Below are 14,614 nucleotides of genomic sequence, written 5' to 3'. Positions count from 1 at the left end.
TACACATATTTACGACTGCAAAAACAAAGAAACTAAGTGCTTGGAAAATGATAAGAAAATTCGATGCGATGAATCAAATAAAAAAAACTGTTTGCTGATTATTTAACCCGGTAGGAAATCAACTTTGGTTAGTGGATAGCTAACCAGCTAAGTTTGCAAAAACATTGCCTTATATTATCAAATTACTTATTCATATTTATGACTTATATTTTTATTATTAAGGGGCTTAGCGATAAAACTTCCTTCTTCTTGCCGTGTGTTTTCATTACTTTTTTTTAGCGATAAAACTGAATTTGTCTTCTTCTTGCCGTGTGTTTTCATTACTTTTTTTTAGCGATAAAACTGAATTTGTCTTCTTCTTGCCGTGTGTTTTCATTACTTTTTTTTAGCGATAAAACTGAATTTGTCTTCTTCTTGCCGTGTGTTTTCATTTCTTTTTTATATATCTAATTTTGTAAACTTTTTAATTGCGAAATACATAACAATAATTTTTTATTTGATTATTACTTATTCTTATCGTGAATTACTTAGGGTTTGTCTACAAAATAATTCACTCAATTATGTGTGTTAGGGGTAGGGGTGGAGTGGGGTAGGGTGGAGTGGGGGGTGGTGTCAAGGAGAAGAGAATTAGTGATTTTTTAACGATTTGTTACAGAGAGAAGGAGAGCTATTTGACTTTGTGACTCAACAGACCATTTTGTCATCAAGCATAAACCCTCAATTGATGAATGTATAATCCACATTCGCTATTCCAATATAAGTCAATTAAGAATGTAGACCACCACGCCACGGCTAAATCTGCTTTTACGGCTATGTTACTACTCTGCTGCGTCTGCGGCTATATCGTTGATAATATAGCCGTAATAGCAGTCTACGGCTATATCATCGAGGAAAAATAATTAATAATAGTATAACTATTAAATTATTTAATAAAAAAAATATAAAATAACTATTATTAAACAACTATAATAGTCATAATACACTTAAAACTTTGCAGTAAAACATAAACTATTAAATGAATAAAAACATAAACTATTAAATGAATAAAAACATTAACTATTAAATGAATAAAAACATCCTACTCCACGATATAAAACCGTAATCCGCTTTCGCATATCTAGTAATATCCAAAACATTAAAGTAACTTATTTCAGCTTGTAATACTAAAGCTATAAATTTATTATAAATCAAATATCCTCAGAGTATACTTTTACGTTTAGTCACTGTTAGTTTATACTTATAGGTGCAAAAAGTAATATGAAATTATAAAAATTAAAATTTATATATTTTAAAATGTATTTATTAGTTAACCGCTAAAAAAAAGTTTAAATGTTATTGTATTTAAAACAACAAATATTTTTTAACGGTTGGGGTTAGTAAAGTGTGTGTTTGTTACTGAGGGAGAGGAAAAAAGAAAAATAATAAACAGTTGAAAATTGCATAACGTAATTTATGGACAACCCTCTTACTCTAGTTTTAAATTAAATTAAAACGCGCATATACCATGCGCGTTTTGGTTTAATTTGCCAGATTTCAGTTCATACCAAACCTTTTTTTTATATTTTTCTCGAAGTTGTATTTTTTCAATTATTATTTTAGTAGTTTTATTTAAAAAAAAAACATGTTGATAGCTACAAAGCCCTGATTTAACGATTACACACCACAGTTTTTTTAGCTAGCGGTACTAACTACCTATACATTTGTAGTTTTAGCAAGCTTCAAAGCTACAATATATACTATAGCCACCATCCCGCAATACGCATATATATCGCTGTAGTGATAAGTGACTATACTCCCGAGTACCTAAAGAATTATCATTATGTAGTAGCTAACGAAAATGCTACTACATTATGATAATTAAGCTAACGAGATAATACAACAACATCGCCAGCTAAAAAGCAACAATACACTACGACTAGCTTTAGATTTGTTATTATGTTGTAGTTAGCTACATACCTACTATCTGTAGTAATAAGACTGCTAGCTACAAAGCTGCGAAATGTAACCACCAACTAGCTACAGATTTGTCATTATGTTGTAATTTGCTACAAAATAAATGGTTTAAAATGTTACAGCCATAAAAAAGATGCAAATTATTTTTAAGGAAGGTGAGACATTACAAGGGGAAGTTAAGAGATCGTTGTTTCAAAACTTATTTAGCTGAAACATTGCAATTTCTCTTGGATTTAATAAAAAGTTTCCGGCTATACATTGACACTCAGTCAACGTATAGCTGCAAATTATTTTAACATACCAAGAAAAACAATAAGTAATCAGCTAAAGAAAAAACATTTGATTAGATGAAGGTATACAGCCTTAATTTTCAAGATTGGAAGAAGATTTGCTTGTTCCATATATTGAAGCCATGAGTGATTTTCTGCTGGCTCAGAGAGATTTAAGATTTACAGTGAGTTGCATCTTAAATAAAATAAATAGAAAACTTAATCAGTTTTTAAGTAATGTTCCTGCCAATAATTGGATAATTATTTTTTATTACGATACCCCGACTAAATAAATTAAAGCGACAAATATCAAAAGTTTCAGATCTGCAGTAAAAGAGAAAATAATACGAGCATAAATTGAAAATATGAAAAAGATTGAAAAAAACGAGCCTGCAGAAAACATATAAAACCTAAACAAAACCAACTTGATCTTGGAAACAAAAACTTGGTATTTCACCAAGGTATTAGGTATCCAAAAAATTTTTTTCGGGGACTGTGCATAAACGATGTTAAATTTAACTTTCAGATAATAAGTAAAAAGGTTCTCTTTGCTGATAATTTATCTAATCACCTTAGTGTTACTATATTTCAAAAACTCAGAGAAGAAAACATATCTTTTTTTATGTGTGCCTCCTAACAGTAAAAAGATAAGAGCAAGTACAAAAGATTTGTTCGAAAGAAACACTCTTTAAGGTTTATGTTCTAGTGTCTTATCTAAGCAGTTCTTTCTTTGCTAGTGAAATAAGTTTTTGATTTTCCAGACCCAAATATCAAAAAAATTTTATCCTTAGAATTTGTCCTCGCAATAAGCAACCACTACTTAATAGAATTTACAAAATGACAAAAACTTTAACTGTGATAAAACCAAAATTAGCTAAAAAGAAAAGTTGTTACCATATAAAGTTTAAACCCTCCTTAATTAAATTTAAAATTTATCAATGAATATAAGTCTAGTTGAGCATAGTACAAAAAATATTTTATAGGAAATAAGCCCAACTAAAATTTTGAATAAATTAGGGATCTTCTAAGCGCCAGAACTTTTTAATGGTGCGGTATACAAGTGGACATTAACATACTAAATTGAAGTTTGTTTATTTACAGCATAGAAGATTATTATTTATAACATGGAACATAAACATATAATATTGAAGTTTGTTTATTTATAATTAAGTTTGTTTGATATTTATGATTTGTTTTTAATGCTTATTTATAAAAAAAAAATTTATTTATCTAAAGTTTTGTGAAACTCCTTAAATAAACTTTATACTTTAATTAACTTTTTAAGAAAATTTTTTTTCTTTTAATTTTAAAAATGTATTTTTATTATGTGGTGCAAAGTACAAATGTTTGTAACAAATGTTTCTAAAATAAAAATGTTTTTCTCCCTTCAGCTAGTCTATTAGTAATAAAGCTAATCTACTTAGTAATAAATTAAACTTTAATAATAAATTAGTCCTTAGCTATACATTATATTTCTATGTTTTATCAAGGAGGTACAATAAGTAATAAATTTCTAGATTAAATTAATAAATGTCTAAATAAGAACTGGTATTACTTTTTCTGGATTTACAAAAAGGTATTTTAGATCTCTAACTTTAAAATATAGCGATTTTTTTTTAAATCCAGCAAAAATACTACAACACAAAATAAAATCCTTTTTATTCAAGTTATTTTTATAAACAGTAAAAAAAACTTTTAATGGAAAAAACTTTTAATTGAATGATGTCATTTATTTAAAAATGTTATTTTTCACTTATTTCTAAGTTTTGTTTTACTTTAAAAGTCCAGATGACTTTAAAAGTCCCAATGACGGTTTAGAAATACTAGCATGTAGCTAGACTAGATTATGTAGATAGTCCAGTTTCGGGTGCCAAAGATGCTCGACGTTGATTGACCACATGCCTAGCAGTCAATAAATTGTATTCTTATGGTACTGAAGTTGCAGGTGTGCAGATGTTCTTGTGTGAGAACATTAAAATAGCATAATTATATATTTTTAAGGCTATGAATAATTTTTGTCCGAGAGATAAGTTAATAAACAAGTCGGATAAATTCTGTTTACCTAAAGGTAAAGTAATGTTACCCTATTATTAGCCAACGAGAAGCCGGATACCCACCCGTTGACAGCCTTATCGCAGGAGTAGTTATACTACTAAGATTGTAACACAATTTTAAGTAATTTTTGGCTTTGTTATCTCTCCAGCTAGTCTATTATACCTCCTTGGATAAAAATATTAGTTCCTTACCAATCATGTTTTTCATAGATACTGCTTGCCTATTCAATGATAAAAGCTTTTTATTCAAGTGGCTGTATTCATCAATAGCTCTTTTTTCCATTGTTCGTTGTTCTACTCCAATCTATAAAAAAATAAAATTTTGAATTTTTTATACAACTATTACAAAAGAAAAATAATCTATTGCCTTTAACTGACCGAGCTGGTAATATATCTGCATCCTACATATTGTTTTGTGCAATTGGCTTAAATAATTTTTTTACAATTAATAATATATATTATCTGCTATAGTTTCCCAACAAAACGGCTGTCCCGTAAGTAACAAAAACAGCATTTTTTTTTAATTTACACCTAAAAATGATCTCCAATTACAAAATGGAATATAGCAATAATAAAAGTTCTTTTGATATATAATTATAAATAAATTATATATCAAAATAACTTTTTGTTGATTGAAGTATTACTTTTAGATAGGGTCGTGCTCAGGATTTGGGGGCCCTGAAAATCTTTTAATTTGGAAGCTTAACTCAGACCCCCCCCCCCTCCCTCATCCTCCTCCTTCTCCACAACAAAAAAGCCTGCTCAAATTTTTTGATTATATCTCTGGAGAATAAGTATAGTTAAGTAATCCAGTTTTTTTCTAACACGATTATTTTTCTTGTCTTTTGTTTTGATAACTCTTCATATCATGGAGCTCAAGATTTCGTGCTAATAGACACTTGATACTCAAAATATCAAGATTACTTCTACATTCTTGTCTCATAATTGAGCGCAAAAATTTTTTGAACTTCAACTTGCTGAATGAACGCTCACTTGAGAACATTGTTATTGGAATTGAAGCAAAAATACAAAGTGCAATCAATACATTTCTAAGGAGTTTTCCAAGTTTCATTTTAGAAATTTTGTTTAATAAGTTGAATGGAAATTTTGGAAATTCAGAACTGATTGCAGTATCGGCAGCTAATTTGACATCTTCCAAAATTGCATTTTATGAGCTCCTTTGCATTTCTATTTTTACTTTAGATGTGAGATTCAAGCAGTAAAATATCTCCAACGATTCAATGATTCGGTTTAAGTTTTAGATTGCCGATCAAAGACACATCATGGAGGTGTGTCTTTGCATGAGCGATCTGGAACACATAGAGCTGTGTTTATTGCCTCTTTTTCATTATCTCCCTGCATTGTGGACTAGCAAAGAAGAATGTATACTTGATTTGAACAGTTCCAAAGTAAGTCTCAGGATCTGTACAGTTTAAGAAAAATTCTATCAAGTTTAACAAATGAAAACCACAGGGTGAGAATACAGACAATGGGTTATTCTTTTTATGATTGCTTGAACACCATTGTATTGTCCTGCCATGTCGTCTCCATTGTCATAACCTTGGCAACGGCAGTCTGCAAAATAAATTTTCAAAGCTTCCAGAATTAATTCTGCAATATTAGATCCAGTTTTCTTGACACAATCTGCAAAGATCAAAAACCGCTCGTTAATTTAAAATTTTACAGGTTTCTCTTCATGTGAATATCGAATGACAAACGTAGTTTGTTCAGTCGTGTGATTGCTTAACATTCATCACATGTTCCTTAAGAATTGGGTCATAATCAGCTCTAGCAATCCTAAGAAATATCCATTATGAGAATCTCCAATTAAGTTAGATTTTCCATGAAAAGCCAATCCACTTTAACCAATAAATAGTATCATATCCTAGATTCGTTCCAGAATTTTTCTCCAGGTGGCTGCTTTATTGAGGATTTAACGATTTTTAAAATGTTCAAATAACTGATCAATTTTTATTCGAACTTTCAATTCACGCCACTGAATGTAGCATTGTTTATGTACTTTTGAATGTTCTTACTCAGGAATTCAACTGATGAGATTCCTCTGTGTGTGTGTGTATATATATATATATATATATATATATATATATATATATATATATATATATATATATATATATATATATATATATATATATATATATATATATATATATATATATATATATATATATATATGTATATCGTAGCATTGAACATTTTGTACTACATGTGTGTTACTAGATGCACTGTTGGAGACTCCTGGGGGACGGCGCCCTGAGTATTTATATATGTTATAGATAAAGTTTTATATATGTTTTTATATATATTTATTTGTATATATGTTTGTATATATGTTTGTATATATTTTTTTTTTCAATAGATTTTTCAAAAAAAAAATTAAATTTACAATTTTCAATATTTTTGTTAATAATAACTTATTACCAGTTATTGTTTTTCAATAATTGTAACTTATTATCAGTCATTGTTTTTTAATAGTTATAACTTATTATCAGTCATTGTTTTTCAATAATTATAACTTATTATCAATCATTGTTTTTCAATAATTATAACTTATTATCAGTCATTGTTTTTCAATAATTATAACTTATTATTAGCCATTGTTGTTAATTTTAGATTGTAATATAAATTAATGACTCAAACTAATGCTGAGAGACAAAGTGAATGGAGAAGGTCTAATCCTGTTTTAGAAAAGAAAATAAAGAGCATGTTAGAAAACACCGAGTAAAAAAAAGAAATGAATACTCAAAGTTACCAAAAGATAAAAAAGCAAAAAGCTGGTATTAAAAGAAAGATTAAAGATAAGGAAAAAAAAGCTAAATGGAGAAAATCAACTAAAAATAAAATCTATAAGTTATATTTCAGAAATCAAATAAAAAATCATTAGCACATCCATGTTATAGGAGACAACGCTCCATATTATCAGCACAGGTGTGATAGTGGAATATTGATTTGGAATTTGTTTGCAATATCCCTTTACAAATAAAACCTAAAAATTTTATAAACATTTTTTGTAAGTTAATATTTTAAAGTTTAAAACTAAGAAATATTACGTAAAAATATATAATTAATTTGCTTTATTTAAAAGGTTTTTCCTTTTTAAATACTCTGACGCTATTGGATGCAAAGTTTTTTTTTTCCGACTTCGCCTTCAAATCAACGCCTTTAAAGTTTTTTAAGTTTGACTTTCTTAAGCGCGATCTTCAAATTTTCAAGCTTCGTTTCCTCACTTGCTTAAGCTTTTTTTTGAAGTCTAACTTGGCAAAGTTAGAATTCAAAGTTCAAATCGAACTTCACTCAAGCTTGCTTCTTGCATTCTACCCTAATTCCTTAACTTATAAAAATTGAAAGAAACTGCAATATTCAGAAAAACAAATAAATGATTTTAGGATGATTCACACATATATAAACATCCAGTTTTTTTAAATGAAAAATATATACCTAAACAAGTGACATTATAAAAATCAAAATGTCCTGTAAGTAAGTCTCCAAATATTTATGTTTATATTTATGTCAAATTTGCTTTGCAAATAATTGTGATAATTAAATCCTAGAAACAAAAAACTCCAACATTTTCTCCCCCCTGACGTGAGAGCAATAAATTAATAAAATATTTCTTTTACTATTCTCACTTTAAATTTCATACAATAATCTTTTAACATTCAAAACAAAGCATTTTTAATTAACATTATAATGTTAAATATACTATAGTATAAACATATAAATGTATAGAGTTTATTCCATGTTTGGAATCAGTTATCTCAAACTTAAAAAATACTGAACCCATGCTAGTTTAGAGTCTTTTAATCAAGTCTAAATTTTTAGTTTCAGAAGCAAATTTTCAATTCAAATATTATATAGATTATGTAGGAGAGAACAGTTGGCAACAAAGGTAAGTTGACGAACTGCGTTTATCATTAGAGTCTTTCGTCAGTAAGTGACAAAAGTTACACAGAACCTTCCTAATTGACCATTTCATCATTCACTATAGTATTGGCATTGTTTGCGCATGCGCATGGGAGATATTAGGATTTACGTGTTTTTTGGACAATAGCATAACTTTCGGAACATCGCTTTCTTTTTACTTTACAAAGAAAATAGTTAGTCGTATGAAAAAAAAGTTATTATAAAAACTCCAGTCACAATTGGGTTACTATTTCCAGTCAGACTTTTTATAAAAGTGGTAGCTTTTTAGGATCTATAAATTGTTTATTGAAAAAAAGGCTTTAGGGGTTGGCAAAATTTTCACTGGGTAAGTTGGCTCATAACATTTACTATGGGAAAAAAATATATTTTTATAAAATTTGGTACCAGCTAAAAGTAATATTAAATTTTTGGCTTAAAATTGTTGCCAATATAAATACTAAAAGAATTACTATAAATTTTGGACTTAATTGTATAATAATAATCATTTTTGTAGTTTGTGCCAACTTACCCCTAATAATCTATTTTTTCTTTTATCAATTGGCTAGACATTAGCGAAAACAATTGCTAATGTCTGGCCAATTGATAAAATTGATAATTATTTTACATACCTTTACTAAATTTCTAGAATATCTTTTCTTACTTATATGTCCTAGTACAGGGGTGGAGAACCTTTCTGAGCTTGGGGGCCACATGATCCTTAAAAAAATGTTTGGGGGCCGCACTAATAAACATGCAAATTTGGTGTATAGTACTCGTACTAATGTTATATTTCTTAAAGAATCTTGTATCACAATATTTCTTAATGCATGTATCACAATATTTCCTAATGTATCATGTATCACAAAAGTTATCAATGACTTTTCTGATTCTGTTTCTTTTGAACCAGAACTTGAATATTTGGCTCTATCTTCATAGTTTTAAGCTTCAGTTGGTCTTCCAGATGCTCATCGGTCAACTGTGACCTTAAACAAGACTTGATAAACGTCATGTGTTAAAAAGTAGATTCACTGCAGTACGTTGTACCAAAGCAGCTCAGAAGACTTTGAGAAAAACAAGTTTTTTCTTGAATGCCTGAGTCTGTTGCCACATTTCATAGATTGACTTAGTTTTACGTTGAAATGAACTATTCGGCATGTTATGCCTTGCCATCAGATCGCAGAGGAAAGCAGCATCTCTACAAAATTCTGGATTAGAAAGCTCACAGATCTCTTTTTGACTTTTAAAGTACTCCTCAATTTGTTTTCGAAGCTCAAGCAATTTTTGCAATGCTAACCCTTGTGACAGCCAACGAACTGGAATAGTAAGGAAGATCCATAGAATATGTTTCTTCATCAGATTGCAGAAGGTTTCAAAACTATCGATGGCGTGAAGAATTTGCCCGTATATAATTCACAATCCCTATAACTTTTTTTAATGTGTCATCTAAAGTAGCAGCTTTTGCACAAAGACTTTGCTGATGGAGAATACAATGAATTGTAATCAGACAACCTGGATCAGGCAATTCTTTTTTCTGGAAAGCAATAAACCCTTCGTTTTTTCCACGCATAGAAGGAGCTCCATCAGAACAAATGCTGACTAGATTTTTTAACTGAAGTTGAGCCTGTCAAATTTTTTCTTTGAAAGCAGCAAATATATCACAGCTTCGTGTTTTTTCTTTTAGTGTTGCTGAAGCAAACAACTCTTCATAACTTTTGAAGTCTGCAGTTATAACCCGAATAAATAGCAGAAGTTGGGCAGAATCAGTCAAACCAGTAGACTCATTTAAAGCAATTGAATAATATGCGTCCTCCATTTGACATATTGAGATTAGTTGCTCAGAACTACTTGTAGCAAGCTCATGTTGACGGTCCGTAATTGTTCGCCGAGAAAGCGTAAGCTGCTTATACTTATCCACTTTATCTGGATCCATACATGACACTGCTTCAATGAGACAAGCCTTCAAGGTTTCAATATCACTATATGGTTTTCCTCCTTTGCCAAGAATGAGAGCAATTTATATGTTGCTTCAATTGCTCTATTTCCATGTTCTTGAACAATTGAAAATGTCTGCTGTTGTTTGCTCTTTTGAGACTTCTGTTTTGCTAATGCATTTTTTCGAGCTTCTCCCTCTAATTTTGCATACTTATGATCCTTATGAATGTTTTCATAATGTCTCTTTGCAGTAGCATTCTTCAAAGTAGCAATTGTGAGGTCACACAACAAGCAAAGCATTTTATCCTTGGTTGGAGTCACGAAGTAATCTTCCTCCCATTTTTCATTAAAAGACCGATTTTCCTCTTGCACTGTTCTTGCTTTTTTAGGGAGAACTGACATTTTGATACTAGTTGAAAAATTAGACATAAATAGAAAACCATGATATACATTATAATACATTAACTTACAGTCAATTGATTTCTACTGTCAAAAAAAAATTCGTACGGTATTTTTATTTATTCATTTTGTTTTATTTTATTGTTATTTTTGTCAATCAATGTACTGTACCAGTTTTGCCAAGTTAAACAATTTTTCCCTTAATTAACATTAGCATTCATACACTTTACTATAACTAAAATGTAAAAATAAAGTAATTTTTTAAATTTCATTATTTTCTCTAAAATATTTTAAAAATTTAAGTTCTTAATTTTACATTTCGGGACCGCACAAAGAATGTCTGGGGGCCGCAGGTTCCCCACCCCTGTCCTAGTTTATGAAATAGCCATTCCCTCCTGTTTGGGTTTTTAAAAAAAACCTTGACTGTCCATGCAGAGTTTCTATCGAGTGAAACTATACAGCACTATAAAGATAATAACACGCTTCTATAAATGTGCAGTTTAGATGCTTTTGAGTTTAAAGAGTTTAATGCTTTTGATACTTGCAACTGGAATCTGCTATTTGAGAAGCTCTATTTTCAAAAAAAAGTTCTATTAGTTTAATTTAAATTAGTTTTAGTGATAACTAGAACTATCTTGTAAAAATCAACTTGTAATAAAGTTTTAAATTAAAAAAAAAATTATTGTCCGTAGTACACGCAATTTCATCGCTTTATCTATCCGGTACTGCAAACATATTATATCAAGGACTTACCTCAAACCAATTTAGTCTTTCACAAGGAGAGCGGCAAGGTTCTATTCTATTGCCTCATCAATATAACATTTATACTGAAAGCATTCTAATTAAAATAGTTTTAGAATGCAAAGTAGGATTGACTGTAAATGTATATATACGGGTATCATTGCATACGCAGATGATGTAATCTTGTTAAGTCCTACAATTTCTGGTCTTCAAAAACTGATTGACCGTTTTCAAACCTATGGAGTGGCTAATTTTATCAAATTTAACAATGAGAAAGCAGAATTTCTAATTTCTGGAACAGTTCCTGTTTAAAACAATTTTATTCAAATTAACGGAACTTCAACATATCTTCAAAATAAATTAAAACATTTAGGTTTTCATAACCATATAACTCATTAACATTTCCTAAGCTTACATATGGACTTGAGCAATTATCAGGCTGTTAAAAAATCAAACTTGCTATTAATTGATATTGAAGCAGTTACAGGCAATACAAAAAAATCTTTTACAAATGAGGTAATTGTTACATGTACTACACTTGGTTTAAACTTTTTCCAGTGTATAACAGAAAGGAAAAAAATTAAATTTTCACAACCTATGGAAGTACTGCCAGCGGATGTTGCAACAGTATTAAGAGAATCATTCCAGTTATGGAATTTAAAAGAACAAGAGTGATTTTTAAAACTTTGATGAATGTTCCGAAAGTATAATAGAAGAATGTTCCGAAAGTACTGAACCAATTAAGTGCGGAAAACATAAGGCTAACAACTTTGAAAGCCGTGTTGTTTTACTGGTCGTAATTTTATAAATGTTCATTTTTCTTTTTATACCTTAGTGAGATGCTTTTTTTTATTGGGGTCTAGTCTTATCACTGAAGAAGATTATGAATTAGGAGATTATGATCTTCGTCATTGGCAAATAGCAAGTCCAACAGCTGAATCTAATGTTAGGTTAGTAAAAGTACTCCGTGCATTACTCCGTGGATTTGACCACTTCACGAAAGTGGTGGTTCATATGGCTGCATGAGTTTATGCATGGACAGAGTCTCAGACACATATTGCTTAATTTAAAAGATGCCAAAAATTACTTTCATAAATTTTAAAACTATTTTATAGTTGATCGTGATACGATTAAAAGATTTCATAGTATTCTCCCTTTACTAACAATCAATTAGATTTATACGGCACTGAAATAGATAAACTTATAGTGATTTTGTACGACTGGTATGTTATGTGTTTTACTGTAGACAAACTGCTACTGTATAGTTCTTCAATATTACATAAACTATATTTGCAAATTGAGATATATTTGGAAAATGTGTCAGAGAATTTAAATAAACAAATAAATAAAAAAAATTTAGGCTTCTAGTCATTCAAGTCACAAAAACATCAAGGTCAAACGCTAAGACAAATTAGATGCACTACCTTTTAGAAGAGATTACAGTTACCCCACAATTATGGATCACTCACAAAATTGGATCAGCCTCATTTTCCTTTATAAATTTTGCTTATTAAAATAATTTCAATCCATTCAAAAAATTTTTATTATCAATTAAAGAATAAAAACGCACAATTAGAATGCTTTAATTGCTATAAAAAAAAAGAAAACCGCAAAAATTAGAAGCTGTCAAAAAGTAACAGCTCAAACGTCATTTTTATTGTTTTGCTAAGAAAGCAAAATTTTTAATTTCGTGTTTTTTTTACTTAAAATATTTATTATAAGTGGTAATAAATGGTAGAAATCAAAGCTAAAAGGTATGTTTAACTAGTTTTTTAATTATCTGGCCTGGAAAACCTAATATAATGAATTTAATTTTACAATAAAACTTTGATCCATTTATGTGTTGTTGTTTTTTTCATGGGAAGTAAACATTTATGGATCACTTAAAATAAAACATGAAAAAACTAGTTTTCATGTTGTTTTTTGGTTCAAGCAAGCAAAAAAAGTCTTCGGGGAGGAGTTACACTTTGGACCAACTATCTGAAGCAGTTGTAATTGTGAAGTGAACCAAAAGTTTGCAATTTTTTCGTCAACTTTACAAATTAATGTTTTTGGTATCATTAAGACTAATAAAACTGGTCCCGAGACCGTTTTGACCTCCAAAGAAAACAATTGAGGACATAATTATTACCTTGCAAAAATTGAATTTTCTGTCACTGAGACAAGATTGGCTATTATTGTTTCTAATTATGTTGCTAAAATCTGATATCAAAGGCACATTCCAAAAACATTTCCCTCGAAAAATTGGACTTCAAGGTATTTACACGCATCTAATCATTGGCAAACGAATAACAACATTTTTTGGAAAAGCTGGTTCATAAATCACTGTTGTTCATGTTAAAAACTGGATTTAAGAAATCGAAGAGTGTTTGAAACAGGAAAACATCAATATCAACGAATTTGACAGCTCTGACAGAATTGCGAACTTTGACGAATCGCGATTTGAAGTTATTCGACAAAAATTTAAGGCTCTATCCACTACAGAATCAGAAAACGTGTACAATATTGCAAATAATTGCGAAAAGGAAGCGTATATAGCTCTGTTTGGCTGCACAGCTTCGGGAAAAATGGTCCCACTAATGTTTATTTACTTTGGACGTTGAATTACTAGAGATATGGCCATGTATACACCATCAAAATGTGTTGTAGGAACTTTAGATGAGGGCTGGCAAACCTTTAAAACATTTCATGAGTATTTATCAAAGAGCCTTGTCAAATGGCTTAACAAAAACTTTGAAAAAATTGTTAAAGACCCGTCATAATTTTTGTTGATGGTCATAAAAGCTATGTAAACATCGAGACTTCCGAATATTGCAAGCTAAACGGTTTATTTCTCATCTCTCCCCTACCGAACGCAACCAGAATCCTTCAGCCACTGCATTGTACTTTTTTTGGACCATTAAAACAAACTTGGTACAAAGTTTTGAAACTATGAAAAAACATATAAATAAGAAGTTTTTATTTTAAATTAACATATGACGTCATTTCATAGTTGCACTGGTTACAGTAGTTTATTTAGAATTAATGAACAAAATTAAAAATTAAAGAGTAATATATATAAGTATAAATATAAGAGTATGACAGAAAAGAGTAAAGAGAAAATTATATAAAATAGATTTGTGGGGTTGCCGAAAATTGCCCCCCCCCCCTTACTTGATGGTCTGGATCCGCCCCTGGTACGATGTGAAACCGATTGGTTAATTCTTGTTCAATATTCAATACTTCAGGAGAAACAGAATAATTCTGAAAGCATATTTATTTATAAATCATATAAATCAGTTTGCTAAACAGCGTGAAGACTTCATTCTAAATTTAATTCTACAATAATTTTTACAACAATAC

The 14,614-nt window shown here is 29.6% G+C and overlaps 1 protein-coding gene across 1 annotated transcript; it reads right to left on the bottom strand.

The window, feature by feature from the left end:
* Window positions 1–10,159: 10,159 nt before the first annotated feature.
* Window positions 10,160–10,534, bottom strand: LOC136078562 (general transcription factor II-I repeat domain-containing protein 2-like). The gene has a single exon (XM_065794339.1). The coding sequence runs from the start codon at window positions 10,532–10,534 to the stop codon at window positions 10,160–10,162; it is 375 nt and encodes a 124-aa protein (XP_065650411.1).
* Window positions 10,535–14,614: the final 4,080 nt, after the last annotated feature.

The sequence above is a fragment of the Hydra vulgaris genome, chromosome 03, assembly GCF_038396675.1.
Source record: "Hydra vulgaris chromosome 03, alternate assembly HydraT2T_AEP".
NCBI classification, from domain to species: domain Eukaryota; kingdom Metazoa; phylum Cnidaria; class Hydrozoa; order Anthoathecata; family Hydridae; genus Hydra; species Hydra vulgaris.
This window is presented reverse-complemented; position numbering and strand designations above follow the sequence as displayed.

Bases quoted from the DNA above. Each gene is read 5' to 3' on its own strand.
- LOC136078562 (XM_065794339.1), bottom strand. From the start codon at position 10,534: ATGTCAGTTCTCCCTAAAAAAGCAAGAACAGTGCAAGAGGAAAATCGG.